The following is a 25,089-nucleotide window of genomic DNA, read 5'->3' as shown; positions in this document are numbered from 1 at the left end:
CTCCATTCTTCCGGCATTTTATTGTGTTTTATAATTTTATTAATTAATATTGTTAATTGTTCTGTCATTGCTGCTCCACAATATTTCAGTATTCGTTTGGTATCTCGTCTTGACCTGCTGCTTTTCTGTTCCTCAGGTTTTCAAGTATTTTCCGAACTTCCTGTACATTTATATTAAGTTCTTTATATGTTGTAATTTCTGATGTTTCCGGTTCTAGCGTCGTTTGTTCTTCTCCTGTATATAGCTTTTTTAGGTAGTCAATCCACGTATCATTTTCTATGTATTTTAGTTCTATTAGTTACTTTACCTCCGTTCTTTGACGTCTGATGAAGCGCTATATTTCCTTTTGCAGACGAGAAAAATTATGTTCCATTTCTTTCGAAAAACGTTCCCAGTGACCATTTTTTATTTTTCTTATAAGTGCATGTGTTTCGTTTCTAATTGTCTTGTAATTATGTTATGCCTCTTGTGTTTTGGTTGACATGTATTTCAGGTAAGCTTTTTTGTTTTCTTTACATTTTTCCTTCACTTTACTTATATTTCTTTTACCGAGAACTTTCTTGGCCGAGGCTAAGATATTAGACTTAAGTATTGTTCAGCTTTCTGCGACTCCATCACTTTCTGTGATATATGTATTTCTGTTTTTTTCGGTTCTTCTTTTCTGGAATAGGTATCTTGTCGAGTCATCCTGTAAGCTTTCGACTTTTATCTTTGTGGTGTATTTCGGTGTTTTGTTATCACATATAGTGTTTTCATTCGGCACAATACCAATTTGTGATCGCTTCCTATTTCTGCTGATGTTAGTGCTCTCTATTCAACAGAATATAGTCTATAATAGATCTTTGTCCTCTAAAAACCTCTAAATGTACATTTTTTTAAACTTTATGTACGTAATAAATTTTATAATTATTATTAAAGTGTACTTGAAGAGTACTAAAAATGAAAGTAATTTTATTCCAAATAACTATTATTAATCTAACTCAACGCTTATTCCCAAACTAAACAGTAAATACAGTTTGAATAAATTGGAATCCGGACCTGCCCGTCGCCATATTGGAGAGTACATACTGTCAAATTAAGTGGTCCCATTTCGTAGATACAGAAATATCCTTTGTGTCATATCCCCTCTCTTACATATCTCTGGACTCATGTCATATCTTACTGATGACTTGTCATGAGATATCAGATTAAAAAAGATACCTTAAGACAAGAATACCTTTGTTCATAACAAAGAATATAGACGCTTATAGAAGAATTGTTCATGTTATTTTTGAAAGTCGGCAAAAGGTTAGTCAGGTTGGACGCACGTGGTACCACTAAAGCTGGATTTTCACAGATCCGATATCCGATGACACGAAATACGAAATTTTTTTGTACGAATATATTTGATTGTCGTATCCGAAATTTTTTGACATATTATGTGTCATATATATGTATCATGTGTCAGATAATTGAATGGATTAATATTTATTTCAATTAACTGACAATAAATGTTAGCTGTTTTGTTTGATATAATTTATGTATACAAATTATATTTATCTACGTTCTCGTCGTTTTTGCCTCACATAGTGTAGAAGACCTAAAACCAATACTTTATTCATTGCATTAATATAACAATTAGGTCTTTGTTCTATTTTAAATATATTTCAAATAGTAAACATAAACAGTCGACAAAAGTAAGGCTAAGGTTTAAGTTAGAATGTCAACAATGTCAAAATTCATCCGATTTTCGTGCAAAAGTTAAAATATTTTTAACTTCTTCCGACGACTTTTAATTTCGTACGAAAATCCCACCTGTCATTTTTCAACCAATGAAATTCGCTGAAATTTATATCGTATCATCGTACCGTCGGATATCGGACCTGTGAAAATCCACCTTTAAGGAGCGGTCATGTCAGCTCTACTCTATTATCACAGAATACTAAGTTGTGATTAGTATTCTGTGCTATTATTGCTTCTAAAATATGAAAGAGTGGGGCAATAAATGCAACTTTAGATATTTTTATATGTAGATGCCGCGTGGTCGTAGAATAGGATTAAATTTTAGCGTTTTATAAATTTTTTTAAAGAAAATAATATTATACTCCATTCCATGAATATACGACTGTTTTAAATTCGCTTTAAGGTATCGATTTAAATGGTCCAATGTGCTGAATTGTACAATAGTAAATTCTTCCCATTTTTAAAATACTGTTATGACAGATTTAAATATGAAGTTATGATATAAATATATAGAGTTAATAGTTTATAGAACAGTAATTCAGATTTTGAAGTAGGTATATAATTACTATCATTGAGTTTAGTATTGTGAACAAGTTTGTTTTTGAATTAAGTTATTTAAATGAAGTGTAACAATACTTAAGTGATCAAATAGTGTAATTTCTTTAGTCGAATATTCAATTAGTATTAAAAAAAACTTACTTATTCTCTTATTCTCCTAATCTCCTAAAACTATCAACGATCAGATTCACAGCCATAATCAGTCGGCGATATATGAAACTCTATATAAATTTTCGTTACTTTTTAATATCTTAATATCTGTAACGACTTGTTACTTCAACTATCAGTAGCCGGTATGTTATACCCGTTACTTTCGGAACTTTTCAGAGTACATCCACTCAAAGCAAACAAATATTTAAAACTAACAAAGTGAAATATTAGATTCTTTTTCTGGTTTCTGAATCATCGATCTGCCAATTTCTTTTCATTTATATTAAAAATAGTATATTTCTGTTTATTACAGTTGTAGTACCTAATAAAGTAATAAAATAGTGTAATATCAAAGAAACCCGGCACGCCTCTTTGGTGTTTACATTTCACTGAATGCTTACCCAAATGTCTGTCATTATATTTATTTATAGTAGCGTTTGTGTAAAAATTTTTGTTATTTTCGGATTAAATTTCACAATAAATTTTGCATCTATCTGAACATCTATTAACTGAAATAAGTTTATAAAAAATAGTTTAGATGTCATACTAGTAGATCCTTTTTATTGGAATAAGAATTAGAACAATTTACCTTCATATTTCTACTTGCACAGTAAAATATTCGTTATCGAAGTAATCCGAAACAGTCATATATTCGTGGAATAACCTATATTTTAACTTCTAATAAATTAATCTTTTTAGAAAAATTATTATGATTCAAATTTTTAATTGAAATATGTACAAATCTTAAGTATAAATCAGTTTAAGACTATATTGTAATAATTTCACCAATATTCATTCATTGTGAAAATTATGTTTTGTAACTTCTAGTTGTTATTTTAAAACAAGATTAAATAGTACCTACCCATACAGCGTAAAAACTTTCACATACCTATACTATTCATAAAAAGGTACTGTTAAATATTTCAAAAATAAATCAGGAATGCTTTTTGTTGTTATTAAAAAATTATGGATGAAACGGAAGTTTCGGCGAAATGGAAAATTTCATAATTTAGTAAAAAGTTCCATTGAATACTTTTTTTTAAATTGAAATTTTTTAAAAATGTTTCGTTAATTTCTGGGCAGAAAAACAGTATAATAAAAAGTTATGTGACGGTTTTTCGTTGTGTTGGAACAAACCTATTTTTAATTCAAAGTTATACAATTAAAAAAATAAATACTTTAAATATTGTAAATATCATACATTTTTAAGTTTTAAAATTAAAAATTTAACAATTCAATATATTAAAAATAAAGATTTTATTGTGAAAAAACAAAAAAAGACAGTTTGCAAATCAATGGCATCGAAATTTGTTTAGGCGTAGATGCAAAGTTACCCGTTCGTACTCCTTTCCCACTTCCCCCTAACTACATATTTCATTTTGAAATTTTCATGATAGTTTTTTAAGCCGACGGCCACGGCACCACGCTGTGAGTTTATGCAGCCACCCTCTTTTGCTTTTGAAGTATAAGCAGAGAACAACCCAACACATTAGAGAGTTTTTAGGCCCTCTACTTTTTGATGTACGTTAAACGTAAAACGTTATACTTGTCATGCGCATTGAATAATAAATAAGGGATAACGTTTTTACTTAAAATAGTTTTTGAAGCCTGAATCCTTTCAGCTTTCAGAAAGATATGACAGATTATCGTTAATTGACATTTGATGAACGTAACCTATAAAACGGCAGTTGGGCAGTTATATTCTTTGGTTAAAATAATAAAATAAAATAAATAAAAAAATAAAAATAAAGTATTTACCACTTTATACTCTATAACCTATTTTATTTGAATTATTTTCTATAATGGAAGAAAATATTGAAAATGTATTAAGACGACGAAGACACGGAGAAGCAATAGATCACAATTTGATAAGAGGCTTAATTCTGCATAATATTTTTGATCCTGTAATACCTGTTGCACCAAGACCACATTTTGTGTTGGAAACAATTGAAGAGAAAGATGCTGAACTAAATTTTCGATTTAAGAAAAAGGATATTCCTCAACTAGCTCAGTATTTACGTGTTCCAAATCATTTTAGAACCAAATCTGGCCATGCAGTAACAGGTAAATAATAGCCATAGCTTGTATGAATTTTTTTTTTAGTTTGAGAAACATTTTAACAGTAATTTTATTATTTTAGGAATTGAAGGTATTTGTATATTTCTCCGTAGGTTAGCATATCCTAATCGATTATGCGATTTGGAGTATGTTTTCCAAAGATCCCCAGCAGCTTTGTCGGAAATATGCAATTTTGTTTGTAAACATATATATGACAATTTTGTATATGTTTTAGAAGACTTAAATAGACTGAATTGGTTAAGTCGAGACCGTTTGCAACAATATGCGCAGGTAAATTAAATTTTATTAAATGTAAAAAGTCTTTCAAAATGAGATTTGATTAAATAACTATAAATGAATGGGAAAATATGTATTTTTCTTACCCATAAAAGTAAATCTTTTACCTTCATATTAAATATTATTTTTATAGTGCTTTTTTTCTATAACAGTTTCATTTATATTGTAGGCAGTGGCCAATAAGGGAGGAGCTGTACAGAATTGTTGGGGATTCATAGATGGCACTGCAAGACCCATATGCCGACCTGTAACAGATCAGGAAGCATATTATTCAGGTCACAAACATTTTCATTGTGTAAAATACCAAGCTGTTGTGTGTCCAGATGGCATAACAGTCAGTTTGCATGGAGCTTTTATGGGTAGAAGACACGATGCTGGAATACTTCGGGAATCAGGATTTTACAATCAGTTGGAAGAAAAGACACGATTTCCTGATGGCAGTACTTTTGTTCTGTATGGAGACCAGGCTTATGGTGTTCGGGAACTATTATTGTGTCCTTATCCAGGACAAGGTGTCAATGAATTACAACAAAACTTTAATTCCTCAATGTCCACTGTAAGGCAAGCAGTTGAGTGGAGTTTTCAGAAAGTTATTGCAGAATTTGCATTTCTGGACTTCAAAAAAAACCAGAAACTACTGTTGCAAGATATTGAATTAATGTATAAAACTGCAACAATATTGACAAACTGCCATACTTGCTTATATGGTAGTCAGTCTGGTCAGTTTTTTAATATACAATCACCCACTTTGGAACAATATTTAGAACCAATGAATGATGACTAGTTCAAGTAGTGGAGAAACATAAACGACCATAAATAGATAATAATAATAATAATAATAAAGGTCTTTATTTTTCCTTCAACTTCATACAATACACAAAATATATAATTTATATATGCATAAAATACAATAAGAAAGAAAAAATGCAGAAGATCAGTTGGTGCTGATTTCAAGAAATCAGTACCTCTGCTTTTCATCTTAAGCAAGAGAGAAAAAAATATACTATATTTTTTTGCATGTTATGTAACAATCAATTAAAAACCATAACCAATAGAAACATTTAACATTTAAATATTGTCCAAAAACTATCACACAGTTTATACATACTTCATAACAGGTCATCATTATCATCATCAGTAGCTCAACAACCCTTTCTGGACTCTGGCTAGTTCTAGGATTTTCCACCATTCTGTTGTGTTCCTTGCTTTGTTTTTCCAGTTGGTAATCTGAAGTGTTTTCATATCTTGTTCCATGTATCTAAGTTTGGGTCTTCCCTTTGACCTTTTCTCTACTGGTGTTTGCCTCATTATATGTTTTGATGTTTCAGTCTCCAACATCCGTTCAACATGGCCTATCCAGCGCAAACATCCAATAATTTTTCATTCAATAGTACCTAATAGGTTCTCATTTCTTTTCGACAGTGTCCATGTTTTTAATCCATATATAAGGACCAGTTTTATCAGGGTTTTGTGTATTTTGCACTTGGTTTTTCTTGTGATGTTAGATCTTACATGTTTAATTAGTTCATTATGTTTTATTAGCGATATGTATTCTTCTCTTAACTTCTTCACTGACACTGTTATCTACGGTAACTAGTGAACCTAGATATGTAAAATTTTTCACACTTTCGATGTTATAGTCTCCTATTGTCAGATTTTGTAGGTTTCTTTGGCCTGTTGATTTGCTGGCCTTCATGTATTTGGTTTTTATTTCATTAATGTTTAGGCCACTGTTTTGTGCCACTCTTTCTATAGCATTAAACGCTTCTATCATCTCTCTTTCGCTTCTAGCTATAATATTAACATATCTGCAAATGCCAATATTTGTACTCTTTTTGTTATTATTGTTCTTCTGGTGTTAACTTTTGACTCTCTAATTATTTTCTCTAATGTGATGTTGAATGAAATGAAAACCATGAACACCAGAACATTATTATATAATAATGTAATTATGTTTTAATGAAATAACCTGTGTAAATGTTTTATAATAAAAAACAAATTTCATTTAAGAAGACAATTTATTTATTAAAATATTTATAAGCTTTTCCTGCCTTTCTATTATTTGAGTTAATGATTTTCTATTCTCAATTTCATAATTTAATTTTTTTTCTTCTAGTTCCAATTTTTTTTGCACTTCAAATTCGGCTAACTTACATTTTCTTTCCTCTAATAATAATTTTTGTCTTTCTATATCTAATTCGTTTTTTTTTAACTCGAATTGTTTTTCGTCATACTGGTGTAAATATTCTAACCCTTGCTTTTGGCTGTTTATTTTCCTCTTTCTCGATCTTATGGGACCTAAAAAAAATAGTCGGTAAGGTAAAAAAATTACTCATAATCTTAAAAATAAGTGTAGTAGCTCTGAATCATCCAACCCATTTTACATAAAACTTTTAAATTTAAATAAAAATGTATCTCTACATTCTACTAATCAAGGTTTTTATAAATCATCTAAATTTCTAAGGAAACATCAATTTACTCACCTGCTATTTTAGAAATTTGTGAGGGACCAGGCAATTCTTTCATATCTTTCTTTTTTGGAGTTTCATTTTGTTGTAATGTATCAGCTGTATCTAGAATATATGCATATTGTATTTGTTTGACCATAATTATAATTTATAACTTACATGTGTTCTCTTCCATGGTGATACATTCCAAATTAATTTCCTCTGTCTCTACATCAGATACAATTGTTTCTTCTATACTTTTTGTTATGTCTAAATATAAAAATAAAAATGATTAACTGTTTAGTTGAATAATACATTTTATTTATTTGTCATACAATTTACAATAACTGGATACATTCAGGGAATATCAGCTGTTTTTATTAACACTTCTTGTATCTGTGACACCAGTTGACATCCGCTAAATGCACTCATTATGTTTGCAAATACTCTAATGTATAGAATAAATATTACTATACTTACTACCATAATCATGATCAATTGCATCAAGTATGCAATCTTCTTGTTTGTATGAATTTGGACTTTGTAACAACGTCCATTTGTTTCGTGCTTCCACACCTTTTTGTTTTTCCAAATTTTGTGGTTTAAATTTTTTAATTTTTGAGGCTTTTGATTCTTCCATAAGATCAAATATGTTGTGACATAAAAGATCTTTTTCTGTTTCTGTGACTTCTATGCCAGATCTATAATTAAAATAAATGCAAAATGAATGTTATTTATGGATTAATTTTAGCACTTCATTCATTCCCCAAATTCATAAAATACTACTTACTTGTCACGTAAAATTTTATATTCTTGAAGCCACGATTTAATTAAACGTTCCAAATGGTCTTTCAGTGTTCTTATACTAAATTGCTTGCCAGTAACACTAAACAAATTTTCTTGGATCACATTCCACCCAGTTTGATCGACAAAGGGGTTATGTCCAAGAACTTCTCTTAAAAGAGTTAAATCGTCGTGATCCGAAAATCTTTGTCTTTTCTTTAAAATATTTATATTCGGATATAATGTGCTTTTTTTTTCACACTCCATTATTAAAAAATCTGAATACTTCACCAAAGACAACAAACAACTTTAAAAACAAAACAATAACGACACGAGGTATGCACGAGGGCCACGAGGTTTAACCACGGAACAAGTTTAACAACACAGTTTAATCAAGTGTCTTATTCTAACAGGGTTGCCAAGCAGGTTATATTATCTGTTTATTAACTATAATCCTTTTTAAGAAAAACAAAAATTTTGATTAGAATTTTAAACATCATTACTATAATTTTTATTCTAGTTATCTTTGGTTCTGCTCATCTGACTTTTTTTTGTTTTTTATGACTTAGATATCTGGCATTTGACAACATTACAAACACGTAATCCCTTAATAACGTTAACCTTATCTTTACCTAAATAAGGGAATACCTTATCCGCTAATAAAGTAATCCGTTATTTTTCTGTTAATGCGCATGAGCAGAATAACGTATAACGTTTAACGTTACTGAAATAAGGGGCTTAAAAACTCTCTATTGTTACAACAATGTGTTGTAACAACCCATCTCTGTTATTCTAGGGTATAAGTGGTATAAACCGTAACCATAACCAAATCATAGAAAAACCGAACACACGTGTCATAGATAAGAGGACACGTGTGTTGGGTTGTTCTCTGACCAAATCGCCCACGGCCCAGTTGAACTGCTGTTCTATAAGAGTCTATTCTTTGTGGTGTCTTTGTTCATAATAAAGAATTATCGTTTAGTGAACTGTAACTAACTGCATAATGGAAATGGATATTAAGATAAAAATTAAGAAAGAACTTGAGGAATTTGATAATGGTTTTAATAGCGCAGACGTACAATATATGCAGAGTCAGTTATCCACAGAAGTAGATATAAAAGATGTTAAAAAGGAGACACAAGACAATGATTCAGGTGAGGCACTAAATTAAACATGATAAATGCGACGTCAAATATAAACAAGGTACTTTACCTAGTTGCAGTTTTGATAAGTTTTAATTTTCATTCAACTTTAATGTTTCTTGTATGTGAAATTTTTTGGACTTGATGTCCAAACAAACTTTGACAAATGACTGACAAATTTATTGTGTATATTACTGCTATCAATAATTTTTTGGAGCAGGCACAAAACATTTGTAAAATAAACATTGTACAATCGCAGAATTCATTGATATAGATTTCATTTCCCTAGAAATCATACCCTCTTAATACACTAGTACCCATTTCCTTGTATTAAACATACAATACCAAAATTTGTATCACACCTTAACAGCTCAAATAAACTTACTGTTCAGACTTCTTTCACTGAAAAAGGAAGAATAATAATGAATAATAGGGAGTGTATATTCATTAATTATTGTCATTAAAATCGTTCCATTGTAAGTACTAATCTATATATAATATGCAACTACATAACTTAAAATAAACTGTTATTTTAATTGATATAATTTAATTTTGTTAATAAAGAGTATGTGAATATGCTTGGTTGTATTGTAATTTCAGGTCCCTAACAGTTGGTCCAACACATCAAAAAATAATTTCTAAATTTACTAGACAGTTAGGACTGGGATCAGCGAACTGAGTATAACAAAAACATATTACAGTAGGTGGTAAGGCAGACTAGAGCTAAGCTTTATATAGTCGGTTCGCTATTCCCAATCCAAACTGTCTAGTGAATTTAGTAATTATTTTTTTGCGAAGATAGTTACGTTTTAACAGACTAGAAGTGGCTGGAAATTACTATACAACCAACCACACATACTCATAGAATAGACAATATTTATATTTATAGTAAATACACATAAATAAAATAAAATTTTACGAATTACCGACAATCAATATTTATTTATTTGCACCATACAATTTATTGATAACAAATAATAAACTTATTTAGTGTACAAAATAAAAATAATTTGAAGAAATAAATTCCACAAAATTAAGCAGTCACCAAGTAATCAGAAAACATCTTACAGCATACTTAATTGTTGACATTTTACTAGGATGAAATCAACATAAACTTTGGTTTTATTATCTTATAAAATAAGATAAGTATACTTCCTTATGCAAAGAGGATTTAGCAAAGCAAATACGTGATACTATAACAAATACAGCAAATATTAGTAATTTCCAACAATTCATTCAGTTATTATCAGATCCAAGATGGCGGAAAGTAAAAATGTGCCGTCATCTCTTTCTGTAGTAAAAGAAGTAGATTTTGAAGTGAATACATTTAAATGTTGTCAAACTAAGCCTAATAAAACACTCGTTGTACACACTGTATAGTATGTGGAAATAGTTATCACATCTCATGTGCTGTGAAAATCAAAGTGAAATTCTTCAAAATAGGGAGTTGACATGTAATTTGTTGCCAAAATAGTGATGGACATCCCATTGAATCATTTAGTGCCATAGCGACAGAAAATCAGTGGTTAAATAGGCTGTTAGCTGAAAAAAAATGATAAGCACAATTTATTATTAAATAACAATAATCTAATAAAATCAAATAATGAACATTTGCTAGAAAAATTAAATTTATTGAAATCAGAAATAACCAGAACCAGAGTCTCACAAAAACTTAATACAACCGTTAATGAGGGTTTAATAAAAACTCAAGGTAATGAAGATAATACGGCCAGTGTCCAGTTAACATATTCTAAATACAAAACAAATAATGAAACTGACTCAAATAACAATTTTAATGATAAAAACACCAAACATGTTGAAAGGAATTCCGTTTGAGTTTACCAAAAGTACAAGCTGAACATAGCCGCAAATGTCAAAAATATTTCGGTTTGGCAGTGTTGGCATGTTTTTATAATGCATAGTTGTATGCTTCAAATATAAAGAGATAAAACTTTTAAAAAGTACATTTTGATTATACTACTTTATGAATTCTGTAATTTTTAATTTATATGAAGCAATAACGAGTAAATATTTGTCTCTTTCGAGATTAATTGCAAACAAATATTTACTCATTGTTGATTTACATAAATAAAAAATTGCAGAATTCATAATATAATATAAACAAAATTTACTGTTCTAAAGCTTTATCTTTTTATATTTGAAGCATACAGCATCTACATTATAAAAACATGCCAACACTGCTATGCATAGTTTGCTCTAATATTACTTTCCAAAATAAATAATGTTTTCAAATGAATTGGGTTATTAAATGCCTTAACGGATTTATGCCAACTTTTGTTTAATATGGTTTCTTCGGGATGTTGACTTATTTGTTGTTCTTTGTGGTATGAATGTGTAGGTAATGTAGTTTTAGTTTATAATTTATTGTTGATTTGGAGAATACCTAAAATTTGTTTTTTTTGCTGCAAGGAAATATTTTTACAGAAACTCAACAACAAGAATAAAACAAATATATCTATAAGAAATATATATAGTAATAAACAATGTAGCAATGGGCTGCTTGTGTGGCCTCCCAATTAGACAGTTAGGTCTTCCAGAGTATGTTGTACAATATTACAGTTGTTCCATAATATTCTGAAATTTCCCATAAAATCTCCAATAGTCTTCTATACAGCCATTAAATCTTGAATTCGGCCAATGAACTAAAATATAAAGAACAACTTGTATTAAAGACACATTAAAAGGGGTTTAACTTCCTTGCCATTTTACAAAATTACAATGAAACAAATAGTAGATGGCAAGGATAAAATGAAATATAATTATTATTAAACTTAGTTAAATTCTTTGTAAGATTCCTATATTTAATTTATTTAATCAGTGTATTTTGCCAGTGATGACCTACAGCGCAGAAACCCTAACACTCACAGGAACAACAGTGAGTAAACTACAAGTTGCGGAAAGGGCCATGGAGAGGATAATGTTAGGGATTTCTCTACGTGATAGAATACCCAATGCTACTATACGCAAAAGATCAGGAGTAGCAGACGTTATTGAAAGGATAACAACACTAAAGTGGAACTGGGCAGGTCATGTAGCAAGATCAGTTGATGACCGGTGGACAAAAAGAATTTTGGAATGGAGACCCCGAATACAAGCTAACAGAAATAGAGGTCGACCCCCAACGAGATGGACAGATGACATAAAAAGAGTGACTACAAATTGGATTCAGATGGCGCAAAATCGGATTAAGTGGAAAAGCATGCGAGAAGCCTATGTTCAGCAGTGGACGTTAGAGGCTAGTTGATGAAGATTCCTATATCCATATAACTGAAAAACGTGCTTTGGAAAGAAGTGAGGTTACGATTACGAATATTGAAAATGCTGTCAGAATTATAGAATATTGATTACAATGAAAGTACTCACCCCAAGAGAATTCTGCAGACCATAAAATGAAGCTTATTATAAATCTTACCTTCTTTTATAAATTTTAATTATAGACAAAAAACATATCCCGCTATGCCAGAAAAGCTGATTGACACAAAGTAAGTGGGAGACTGAATGAAGTTAGCACAGATGTCATAGGATGTATGCCTATGATGGAATTAGCTTTTCTGTCAACATAGAACAGAATATTTAGTCTACCGGACAGAAAGAGAGAGAGCGAATATTTATTCTACGGGACAGAGAGAGAGAAAAGAAAGACATAGGGCGCCAACTACTTTTTGAAGAAATAATAGTAAAAACGAAACTGGAGGTGAAGGAATTAATAAATTAATAAAGAAATTAAAATAGAATGATTATTTAAATATAAATTAATAAAGATGGGACGTTTATAACGTTACAATAGACTTATTTGTTTTTATTCCTATTGTTAATTTCTGCAAACATTTTTCCTTGCGCCAAAAAAAAACAAATTTTTATAGTTTGTTTTATATTTTAGGTTTTCCCCAAATCAGCAATAAAATGGAAACTAATAAAACATCACCTAAACATTCATACCACAAACAACAACAAATAAGTCAACATGCTAAAGAAGCCATATTTTACAAAAGTATAAAAGTTGAGATTCAACAAAAATTTTGTAAGTGTGAAATTTGTTTTAAAACATTTACTGTAACAGATAATTTGAAAAGGCGAACACATACTGGAGAAAAACATGCTGGGGAAAAATCTTACAAGTGTAAAATTTGTCTTGGGCAGTTTTCACAACAAAGCAATTTATATACTGGGGAAAAACGTTCCAAGTGTGAAATTTGCTTTAAAACATTTACTACAGCAAATAATTTAAAAATACATTGGCGAACACATACTGGGGAAAGGCCTTACAAGTGTGAAATTTGCTTTAATACATTTACTAGAGTCAATAATTTTAAAAGCCATTTTCGAAGACATACTGGGGAAAAACCTTAAGTGTGAAATTTGTCTGAGGCAGTTTTCTCAGCAAAGCAATTTGACAAAGCATAAAAAAGTACATACTGGGGAAAAAAATTGCAAGTGTGAAATTTGCTTTAAGGCATTTACTAGAACAGATATTTTGAAAATGCATTTGCGAACACATACTGCGAAATTTGTCTAAGGCAGTTTGTCAGCGAATTAATTTGATAAAACATAAGAAAGTACACACTTGAGATAAATGTTACTAATTGTGAAATGTTTTCATACATCATTGTGCCCAGATCAAACTAAAGGAAGTTTTTTCATATTAAAAAAAAATTGTTTTGATTCAGGTCTCGAGATATGGTTGAACTACCCTTTTTTGTTTAGAAATCAAGAAGAAATATAGGTTTTCCAAAAATTAATATCAGTAAGAAATTGTATTAAATTAAAAGGAATAAGAAGGAAGTGCGGGAATGTAAATTTACGGTAGAATGGAATTTAATTTAGTGAAAACCATAGTTAGTTGTTAGAAAAATATTAATTAGTGTAAAGAACGATATTTATTGTATGACAAATATTTAAATTCATTGAATTGCTGTATACATAGAAATAAAAAAAGGATTTTAAAAACTTCTGAGTATTAATTTATATTAATCTGTGGATGTAGAAAGTTATAGAGAAAGCAAGAAACAAGTAGAACTTGCTTGTTTGACATTGTTTATTACTATATGTTTCTTATAGACATTTGTGTTTATTCCTGTTGTTGAGTTTCTGCACAAATATCTCCTTGCACAAAAAAAAACAAATTTTTATAGTTCGTTTTATATTTTAGGTATTTCCCAAATCAGCAATAAAATAGAAACTAAAAATACATTACGTAATCATTCATACCACAAACAACAACAAATTAGTCAACATCCTGAAGAAACCATATTAAACAACAATGTAATAGTTCAGATTGGACAAAAACCTTACAAGTGTGAAATTTGCTCTAAGACATATACTCAAGGAAATAATTTGAAAATACATTTGCGAACACATACTGGGGAAAAACCTTGCAGGTGTGAAATTTGCTTTAAAACATTTGCTTCATCAGACAATTTGAAAGGACATTTGCGAGTACATACTGGGGAAAAACTTTACAAGTGTGAAATGTGCTTTAAGACATATACTACAGCAGAAAATTTAAAAATACATTTCCGAGCGCATACTGGAGACAAACCCTACAAGTGTGAAATTTGTCTTAGGCAGTTTTCTCAGCAAAGCAATTTGACAACTCATAAAAAATTACATACTGGGGAAAAACCCTACAAGTGCGGAATTTGCTTTAAGACATTTACTAGAGCCGATTAATTGAAAATGCATTTGCGAACACATACTGGGGAAAAACCTTACAAGTGTGAAATTTGTCTCAAGCAGTTAAGGAAATTTGACACAGCATCAAAATGTACATACTGGGGAAAAGCCTTACAAGTGTGAAATTTGCGATAAGACATGTACTAAAGCAATTAATTTGAAAATTCATATGCGAACGCATACTGGGGAAAAACCTTACGAGTGTGAAATTTGCTTTAAGACATTTACTGCAGCAAATGATTTGAAAAAGCATTTGCGAACACATACTGGGAAAAAACCCTAGTGTGAAAATTGCGATAAAGCATTTACTAAAGCAATTCATTTGAAAATTCATATGCGAACGCATACTGGGAAAAAACCTTACGAGTGTGAAATTTGCTTTAAAACATTTACTAGAGCCAATGATTTGAAAATGCATTTGCGAACACATACTGGGGAAAAACCTTACAAGTGTGAAATTTGTCTCAAGCAGTTTTCTCAACAAGGAAATTTAACAAAGCATAAAAAAGTACATACTGGGGAAAAAATTCCAAGTGTGAAATTTGCTTTAAGGCATTTACTAGAACAGATATTTTGAAAATGCATTTGCGAACACATACTGCGAAAGTTGTCTAAGGCAGTTTCTCAGCGAATTAATTTGATAAAACATAAGAAAGTACACACTTGAGATAAATGTTACTAATTGTGAAATTTGTTTTAATTGGTTTTCATACATCATTGTGCCAGATCAAACTAAAGGAAGTTTTTTCATATTAAAAAAAAATTGGTTTGATTCAGGTCTCGAGATATGGTTGAACTACCCTTTTTTGTTTAGAAATGAAGAAGAAATATAGATTTTCTAAAAATTAACATCAGTAAGAAATTGTATTAAATTAAAAGGAATAAGAAGGAAGTGCGGGAGTGTAAATTTACGGTAGAATAGAATTTAATTTAGTGAAAACCATAGTTAGTTGTTAGAAAAATATTAATTAGTGTAAAGAACGATATTTATTGTATGACAAATACTTAAATTCATTGAATTGCTGTATACATAGAAATAAAAAAGGGATTTTAAAAACTTCTTAGTATTAATTTATATTAATCTGTGGATGTAGAAAGTAATAGAGAAAGCAAGAAACAAGTAGAACTTGCTTTTTTGACATTGTTTATTACTATATGTTTCTTATAGACATTTGTTTTTATTCCTGTTGTTGAGTTTCTGCACAAATATCTACTTGCACCAAAAAAAAACAAATTTTTATAGTTCGTTTTATATTTTAGGTATTTCCCAAATCAGCAATAAAATAGAAACTAAAAATACATCACCTAATCATTCATACCACAAACAACAACAAATTGGTCAACATCCTGAAGAAACCATATTAAACAACAATGTAATAGTTCAGATTGGACAAAAACCTTACAAGTGTGAAATTTGCTCTAAGACATATACTCAAGGAAATAATTTGAAAATACATTTGCGAACACATACTGGGGAAAAACCTTACAGGTGTGAAATTTGCTTTAAAACATTTGCTTCATCAGACAATTTGAAAGGACATTTGCGAGTACATACTGGGGAAAAACTTTACAAGTGTGAAATGTGCTTTAAGACATATACTACAGCAGAAAATTTAAAAATACATTTTCGAACGCATACTGGAGACAAACCCTACAAGTGTGAAATTTGCTCTAAGACATATACTCAAGGAAATAATTTGAAAATACATTTGCGAACACATACTGGGGAAAAACCTTACAGGTGTGAAATTTGCTTTAAAACATTTGCTTCATCAGACAATTTGAAAGGACATTTGCGAGTACATACTGGGGAAAAACTTTACAAGTGTGAAATGTGCTTTAAGACATATACTACAGCAGAAAATTTAAAAATACATTTCCGAACGCATACTGGAGACAAACCCTACAAGTGTGAAATTTGTCTTAGGCAGTTTTCTCAGCAAAGCAATTTGACAACTCATAAAAAATTACATACTGGGGAAAAGCCCTACAAGTGCGGAATTTGCTTTAAGACATTTGCTTCATCTGACCATTTGAAACGACATTTGCGAGTACATACTGAGGAAAAACCTTACAAGTGTGAAATTTGCTTTAAAACTTTTACTGTATCAAATAAGTTAACAATGCATTTGCGAACACATACTGGGGAAAAACCTTACAAGTGTGAAATTTGCTTTAAAACATTTACTTTTTCAAACACTTTGAAAGTACATTTGCGAACACATACTGGGGAAAAACCTTACAAGTGTGAAATTTGTCTTAGGCAGTTTTCTCAACAAAGCAATGTAACAAAGCATAAAAAAGTACATAATGAGGAAAAAATTCCAAGTGTGTAATTTGCCATTTACTAGAACAGATATTTTGAAAATGCATTTGCGAACACATACTGCGAAATTTGTCTAAGGCAGTTTCTCAGCGAATTAATTTAATAAAACATAAGAAAGTACACACTTGAGATAAATGTTACTAATTGTGAAATTTGTTTTAATTGGTTTTCATACATCATTGTGTCAGATCAAACTAAAGGAAGTTTTTTCGTATTAAAAAAAAAATTGGTTTGATTCAGGTCTCGAGATATGGTTGAACTACCCTTTTTTGTTTAGAAATGAAGAAGAAATATAGATTTTCTAAAAATTAACATCAGTAAGAAATTGTATTAAATTAAAAGGAATAAGAAGGAAGTGCGGGAGTGTAAATTTACGGTAGAATAGAATTTAATTTAGTGAAAACCATAGTTAGTTGTTAGAAAAATATTAATTAGTGTAAAGAACGATATTTATTGTATGACAAATACTTAAATTCATTGAATTGCTGTATACATAGAAATAAAAAAGGGATTTTAAAAACTTCTTAGTATTAATTTATATTAATCTGTGGATGTAGAAAGTAATAGAGAAAGCAAGAAACAAGTAGAACTTGCTTGTTTGACATTGTTTATTACTATGTTTCTTATAGACATTTGTTTTTATTCCTGTTGTTGAGTTTCTGCACAAATATCTACTTGCACCAAAAAAAAAACAAATTTTTATAGTTCGTTTTATATTTTAGGTATTTCCCAAATCAGCAATAAAATAGAAACTAAAAATACATCACCTAATCATTCATACCACAAACAACAACAAATTGGTCAACATCCTGAAGAAACCATATTAAACAACAATGTAATAGTTCAGATTGGACAAAAACCTTACAAGTGTGAAATTTGCTCTAAGACATATACTCAAGGAAATAATTTGAAAATACATTTGCGAACACATACTGGGGAAAAACCTTACAGGTGTGAAATTTGCTTTAAAACATTTGCTTCATCAGACAATTTGAAAGGACATTTGCGAGTACATACTGGGGAAAAACTTTACAAGTGTGAAATGTGCTTTAAGACATATACTACAGCAGAAAATTTAAAAATACATTTTCGAACGCATACTGGAGACAAACCCTACAAGTGTGAAATTTGCTCTAAGACATATACTCAAGGAAATAATTTGAAAATACATTTGCGAACACATACTGGGGAAAAACCTTACAGGTGTGAAATTTGCTTTAAAACATTTGCTTCATCAGACAATTTGAAAGGACATTTGCGAGTACATACTGGGGAAAACTTTACAAGTGTGAAATGTGCTTTAAGACATATACTACAGCAGAAAATTTAAAAATACATTTCCGAACGCATACTGGAGACAAACCCTACAAGTGTGAAATTTGTCTTAGGCAGTTTTCTCAGCAAAGCAATTTGACAACTCATAAAAAATCACATACTGGGGAAAAGCCCTACAAGTGCGGAATTTGCTTTAAGACATTTGCTTCATCTGACCATTTGAAACGACATTTGCGAGTACATACTGAGGAAAAACCTTACAAGTGTGAAATTTGCTTTAAAACTTTTACTGTATCAAATAAGTTAACAATGCATTTGCGAACACATACTGGGGAAAAACCTTACAAGTGTGAAATTTGCTTTAAAACATTTACTTTTTCAAACACTTTGAAAGTACATTTGCGAACACATACTGGGGAAAAACCTTACAAGTGTGAAATTTGTCTTAGGCAGTTTTCTCAACAAAGCAATGTAACAAAGCATAAAAAAGTACATACTGAGGAAAAAATTCCAAGTGTGTAATTTGCCATTTACTAGAACAGATATTTTGAAAATTCATTTGCGAACACATACTGCGAAATTTGTCTAAGGCAGTTTCTCAGCGAATTAATTTAATAAAACATAAGAAAGTACACACTTGAGATAAATGTTACTAATTGTGAAATTTGTTTTAATTGGTTTTCATACATCATTGTGCCAGATCAAACTAAAGGAAGTTTTTTCATATTTAAAAAAAAATTGGTTTGATGCAGGTCTCGAGATATGGTTGAACAACCCTTTTTTGTTTAGAAATCAAGAAGAAATATAGGTTTTCAAAAATTAATATCAGTAAGAAATTGTATTAAATTAAAAGGAATAAGAAGGAAGTGCGGGAGTGTAAATTTACGGTAGAATGGAATTTAATTTAGTGAAAACCATATTTAGTTGTTAGAAAAATATTAATTAGTGTAAAGAACGATATTTATTGTATGACAAATACTTAAATTGATTGAATTGCTGTATACATAGAAATAAAAAAAAGAATTTAAAAATTTCTGAGTATTAATTTATATTAATCTGTGGATGTAAAAAGTAATAGAGAAAGCAAGAAACAAGTAGAACTTGCTTGTTTGAAATTGTTTATTACTATATGTTTCTTATAGACATTTGTTTTTATTCCTGTTGTTGAGTTTCTGCACAAATATCTCCTTGCACAAAAGAAAACAAATTTTTATAGTTCGTTTTATATTTTAGGTATTTCCCAAATCAGCAATAAAATAGAAACTAAAAATACATCACCTAATCATTCATACCACAAACAACAACAAATTGGTCAACATCCTGAAGAAACCATATTAAACAACAATGTAATAGTTCAGATTGGACAAAAACCTTACAAGTGTGAAATTTGCTCTAAGACATATACTCAAGGAAATAATTTGAAAATACATTTGCGAACACATACTGGGGAAAAACCTTACAGGTGTGAAATTTGCTTTAAAACATTTGCTTCATCAGACAATTTGAAAGGACATTTGCGAGTACATACTGGGGAAAAAACTTACAAGTGTGAAATTTGCTCTAAGACATATACTCAAGGAAATAATTTGAAAATACATTTGCGAACACATACTGGGGAAAAACCTTACAGGTGTGAAATTTGCTTTAAAACATTTGCTTCATCAGACAATTTGAAAGGACATTTGCGAGTACATACTGGGGAAAAACCTTACAAGTGTGAAATTTGCTTTAAGACATATACTACAGCAGATAATTTAAAAACACATTTTCGAACACATACTGGAGACAAACCCTACAAGTGTGAAATTTGCTTTAAGGCATTTAATAAACCAATTTGTTTGAAAATTCATTTGCGAACGCATACTGGGGAAACACCTTATAAGTGTGAAATTTGCTCTAAGACATATACTCAAGGAAATAATTTGAAAATACATTTGCGAACACATACTGGGGAAAAACCTGACAGGTGTGAAATTTGCTTTAAAACATTTGCTTCATCAGACAATTTGAAAGAACATTTGCGAGTACATACTGGGGAAAAACCTTATAAGTGTGAAATGTGCTTTAAGACATATACTAGAGCAGAAAATTTAAAAATACATTTCCGAACACATACTGGGGAAAAACCTTACAGGTGTGAAATTTGCTTTAAAACATTTGCTTCATCAGACAATTTGAAAGGACATTTGCGAGTACATACTGGGGAAAAACCTTATAAGTGTGAAATGTGCTTTAAGACATATACTACAGCAGAAAATTTAAAAATACATTTCCGAACACATACTGGGGAAAAACCTTACAGGTGTGAAATTTGCTTTAAAACATTTGCTTCATCAGACAATTTGAAAGCACATTTGCGAGTACATACTGGGGAAAAACCTTATAAGTGTGAAATGTGCTTTAAGACATATACTACAGCAGAAAATTTAAAAATACATTTCCGAACACATACTGGAGACAAACCCTACAAGTGTGAAATTTGCTTTAAGGCATTTAATAAACCAATTCGTTTGAAAATTCATTTGCGAACGCATACTGGGGAAACACCTTATAAGTGTGAAATTTGCTTTAAAACTTTTAGTTCAGCATATTATTTGAAAAGGCATTTGCAAACGCATACTGGAGAAAAGCCTTACAAGTGTGATATTTGTCTAAAGCAGTTTTCTCAGCACAGCCATTTGAGAATTCATAAGAAAAGGCATACTGGGGAAAAACCGTACAAGTGTGAAATTTGCTTTAAAACATTTACTTCATCATCTAATTTAAAAAGGCATTTGCGTACACATACTGGTGAAAAACACAAGTGTGAAATTTGCTTTAAAGCATTTATTTCAGCATATAATTTGAAATCACATTTGCTAACACATACTGGGGAAAAACCCTACAAGTGTGAAACTTGCTTTAAAACATTTACTTTTTCAGACACTTTGAAAGTACATTTACGAACACATACTGGGGAAAAACCTTACAAGTGTGAAATTTGCTTTAAAACTTTTACTGTATCAAATAAGTTAACAATGCACTTGCGAACACATACTGGGGAAAAACCCTACAAGTGTGAAACTTGCTTTAAAACATTTACTTTTTCAGACACTTTGAAAGTACATTTGCGAACACATACTGGGGAAAAACCTTACAAGTGTGAAATTTGTCTTAGGCAGTTTTCTCAACAAAGCAATGTAACAAAGCATAAAAAAGTACATACTGGGGAAAAAATTCCAAGTGTGTAATTTGCCATTTACTAGAACAGATATTTTGAAAATGCATTTGCGAACACATACTGCGAAATTTGTCTAAGGCAGTTTCTCAGCGAATTAATTTAATAAAACATAAGAAAGTACACACTTGAGATAAATGTTACTAATTGTGAAATTTGTTTTAATTGGTTTTCATACATCATTGTGTCAGATCAAACTAAAGGAAGTTTTTTCATATTTAAAAAAAAATTGGTTTGATTCAGATCTCGAGATATGGTTGAACAACCCTTTTTTGTTTAGAAATCAAGAAGAAATATAGGTTTTCCAAAAATTAATATCAGTAAGAAATTGTATTAAATTAAAAGGAATAAGAAGGAAGTGCGGGAGTGTAAATTTACGGTAGAATGGAATTTAATTTAGTGAAAACCATATTTAGTTGTTAGAAAAATATTAATTAGTGTAAAGAACGATATTTATTGTATGACAAATACTTAAATTGATTGAATTGCTGTATACATAGAAATAAAAAAAAGAATTTTAATTATATTAATCTGTGGATGTAAAAAGTAATAGAGAAAGCAAGAAACAAGTAGAACTTGCTTGTTTGACATTGTTTATTACTATATGTTTCTTATAGACATTTGTTTTTATTCCTGTTGTTGAGTTTCTGCTTGCACAAAAAAAAACAAATTTTTATAGTTCGTTTTATATTTTAGGTATTTCCCAAATCAGCAATAAAATAGAAACTAAAAATACATCACCTAATCATTCATACCACAAACAACAACAAATTGGTCAACATCCTGAAGAAACCATATTAAACAACAATGTAATAGTTCAGATTGGACAAAAACCTTACAAGTGTGAAATTTGCTCTAAGACATATACTCAAGGAAATAATTTGAAAATACATTTGCGAACACATACTGGGGAAAAACCTTACAGGTGTGAAATTTGCTTTAAAACATTTGCTTCATCAGGCAATTTGAAAGGACATTTGCGAGTACATACTGGGGAAAAACCTTACAAGTGTGAAATTTGCTTTAAGACATATACTACAGCAGATAATTTAAAAACACATTTTCGAACACATACTGGAGACAAACCCTACAAGTGTGAAATTTGCTTTAAGGCATATACTACAGCAGATAATTTAAAAACACATTTTCGAACACGTACTGGAGACAAACCCTACAAGTGTGAAATTTGCGTTAAGGCATTTCATAAACCAATTTATTTGAAAATTCATTTGCGAACGCATACTGGGGAAACACCTTATAAGTGTGAAATTTGCTTTAAAACTTTTAGTTCAGCAGATTATTTGAAAAGTCATTTGCAAACGCATACTGGAGAAAACCCCTACAAGTGTAAAATTTGCTTGAAAACATTTACTGCGGCAAATAATTTAAAAATGCATTGGCGAACGCATACTGGGGAAAAACCTTATAAGTGTGAAATTTGCTTTAAAACATTTACTTCAGCATATAATTTGAAAATGCATTTACGAACACATACTGGAGAAAAACCTTTTAAATGTGAAATTTGCTTTTAACACTTTTACTCTAGCACAAAGTTTAACATTACATTTGCGAACACATACTGGGGAAAAACCCTACAAATGTGAAATTTGCGATAAGGCATTTACAAGTGTGATATTTGTATAAAGCAGTTTTCTCAGCACAGCCATTTGAGAATTCATAAGAAAAGGCATACTGGGGAAAAACCGTACAAGTGTGAAATTTGCTTTAAAACATTTACTTCATCATCTAATTTAAAAAGGCATTTGCGCACACATACTGGGGAAAAACACAAGTGTGAAATTTGCTTTAAAGCATTTATTTCAGCATATAATTTGAAATCGCATTTGCAAACACATACTGGGGAAAAAGCATAAAAGTGTGAAATTTTTCTTGTGCAGTTTTCTCGGCAAATCAACTTGATAAAATCATAACAAAGTACACATTTGAGAAAAACGTTACTAATTGTGAAATTTATTTTAATCAGTTTTCTCTGCAAAGTTTTAAAAACACATTTGACTACACACATCGGAGAAAAACCTTTAACATGTGAAATTTGTTTTAAGGAATTTTCCTAGCAATGTAATCTGAAGAAACATTTGAAAAAACATATTGGAAAAAAGGTGTAAACATTATTTTAAACAATTAACTGAATGTATACTTGGCATGAATATGTCTCCATAGATCATTGTGTCAGATCAGACGTTGTATAATCAAAGGAATTTTTTCCATATTTAAAAAAAAAGTTCGCTCGGTTTGATTCAGCTCTCGAGATAGGTTGAATACCTCGTTTTTATTTAAAAATGAAAAATAAATATAGACCTTCGAAAATTAAATATTGTTAAGAAATTGTGTTATATTAAAAGGAATTTAGTTTAGGAAAACCCATATTTAGTTGTTATAAAAATATTAATTAGTGTAAATTTCAAATTATTGTATGACAAATATTTAAATTCATTGAATTGCTGGATACCTATATGTAAATAAAGAAGGATTTAAAAACTTTTGAGTATTATATAATATCAACCTGTCTGTAGAAAGTACTAGAGAGATCGTTTTAAACTGAATGAAAATCTAATAAGAATGGCTTAGGAAGTGTTGCCTCTTAATATTAAGAATAGAGGGCCAAGAAATTAAATATGGGGAGAAAAGGAAAGGTAACTTTGTTTTTTATTAAAAGAAAAAAGAAGAGTTCGATTTTGATCGTAGTCAGCATTGACATAAAATACAAATAGATCGAGTGCTACAATACAGCAGTAATAAATTAGACATCAAAGATGTGAATTGATAGGAGAGTGGAGAAGGCGCCGCAATGCTAAGTTAGTGACTCCCTATAGAACTGGTACATGTAGGACAATGGTGGTTTTCGAATTGAAATGAAATGCAATCTTTTACTTTCATTTTAACCTCTTTTCTCCTCGTAAAGAGTGAAAAATATAGTTTTTTTCAAAAGTGAACTGGAGATGCATGTTGGAATAGAAGGCTATTCCTAGTATTTTACTTTTGACATGAAATGTAACATAAAGCAGCTGTTGTGTAAACTTCTTTAAGAAAAGCTCGAAGCTCTGCTAATAGTTATCTCTCTCGGTCAACACAGGCTGTCCTTGATATCGATATCTAGTCACCAGATAATATAGACCCTACACTTTCTCGGTAGGGTCATAAATAATGTTAAAACGAAAACGAGAATTTAGTGCTAATGATTAAATGGATAAAGTTTATTCAGATTCAGATTATTGACAAACCAGTGTGTTCATAGTTTTTACAATGTGTAGTTCATGAAGACATTTATGTGCCCTACGAAAAAGTCGACGAAAATTGACGAAATTGCATATAGACCAGTGGTAAGTACCTTTAATTTAATTTTTTGTTTGAATAGAAATATTTTCTTAATATTGTTCTGAAGCTATTTTCTTGTGGCAT

General features: G+C 30.1%; 3 protein-coding genes across 13 annotated transcripts; 2 read left to right on the top strand and 1 right to left on the bottom strand.

The window, feature by feature from the left end:
* Positions 1-6,783: 6,783 nt before the first annotated feature.
* Positions 6,784-8,420, bottom strand: LOC140449651 (uncharacterized). The gene is made up of 5 exons (XM_072542931.1): positions 8,023-8,420; positions 7,713-7,933; positions 7,413-7,502; positions 7,269-7,358; positions 6,784-7,083 (listed from the first exon to the last, which is right to left on the bottom strand). The coding sequence occupies exons 1-5, from the start codon at positions 8,280-8,282 to the stop codon at positions 6,791-6,793; spliced, it is 954 nt and encodes a 317-aa protein (XP_072399032.1). The 5' UTR covers positions 8,283-8,420; the 3' UTR covers positions 6,784-6,790.
* A 330-nt stretch (positions 8,421-8,750) lies between these two features.
* LOC140449649 (uncharacterized) lies at positions 8,751-24,146 on the top strand. Of its 11 annotated transcripts, none has more exons than XM_072542922.1 (6): positions 8,768-9,169; positions 13,059-13,199; positions 16,112-16,592; positions 17,900-18,380; positions 19,686-20,082; positions 22,366-24,146. In XM_072542922.1, exons 1-4 carry the CDS (start codon positions 9,019-9,021, stop codon positions 17,919-17,921), a joined length of 795 nt encoding a protein of 264 aa, XP_072399023.1. In that variant the 5' UTR covers positions 8,768-9,018; the 3' UTR covers positions 17,922-18,380; positions 19,686-20,082; positions 22,366-24,146. The 11 variants fall into 11 exon arrangements, with proteins under 11 accessions (XP_072399022.1, XP_072399029.1, XP_072399030.1 ...); XM_072542924.1 differs by lacking the exon at positions 22,366-24,146 and adding an exon at positions 21,913-22,190; XM_072542925.1 differs by lacking the exons at positions 19,686-20,082; positions 22,366-24,146 and adding an exon at positions 19,205-19,339.
* On the top strand, positions 19,686-22,190 carry LOC140449650 (uncharacterized). Its single transcript, XM_072542930.1, has 2 exons — positions 19,686-20,502; positions 20,587-22,190. Exon 2 carries the CDS (start codon positions 20,678-20,680, stop codon positions 21,680-21,682), a length of 1,005 nt encoding a protein of 334 aa, XP_072399031.1. The 5' UTR covers positions 19,686-20,502; positions 20,587-20,677; the 3' UTR covers positions 21,683-22,190.
* Positions 24,147-25,089: the final 943 nt, after the last annotated feature.

Source organism: Diabrotica undecimpunctata, chromosome 9, assembly GCF_040954645.1.
Source record: "Diabrotica undecimpunctata isolate CICGRU chromosome 9, icDiaUnde3, whole genome shotgun sequence".
Taxonomy (NCBI): Eukaryota; Metazoa; Arthropoda; class Insecta; order Coleoptera; family Chrysomelidae; genus Diabrotica; species Diabrotica undecimpunctata.
The sequence above is the reverse complement of the archived record's forward strand: the minus strand, read 5'-3'. Positions and strand labels throughout refer to the sequence as shown.

What these genes read in the sequence shown, in the direction of transcription:
- LOC140449651 (XM_072542931.1), bottom strand. Translation starts at nt 8,282, where the DNA reads ATGGAGTGTGAAAAAAAAAGCACATTATATCCGAATATAAATATTTTA. An exon ending in TATAAAATTTTACGTGACAA is followed by an intron (nt 7,934 to 8,022) that starts GTAAGTAGTATT and finishes TTTTAATTATAG; the next exon opens with ATCTGGCATAGAAGTCACAG. An exon ending in ACAAATTTCTAAAATAGCAG is followed by an intron (nt 7,084 to 7,268) that starts GTGAGTAAATTG and finishes TATTTTTTTTAG; the next exon opens with GTCCCATAAGATCGAGAAAG.
- LOC140449649 (XM_072542918.1), top strand. Translation starts at nt 9,019, where the DNA reads ATGGAAATGGATATTAAGATAAAAATTAAGAAAGAACTTGAGGAATTT. An exon ending in GACACAAGACAATGATTCAG is followed by an intron (nt 9,170 to 13,058) that starts GTGAGGCACTAA and finishes TTTATATTTTAG; the next exon opens with GTTTTCCCCAAATCAGCAAT. An exon ending in TGAGATTCAACAAAAATTTT is followed by an intron (nt 13,200 to 16,111) that starts GTAAGTGTGAAA and finishes TTTATATTTTAG; the next exon opens with GTATTTCCCAAATCAGCAAT.
- LOC140449650 (XM_072542930.1), top strand. Translation starts at nt 20,678, where the DNA reads ATGTGCTTTAAGACATATACTACAGCAGAAAATTTAAAAATACATTTC.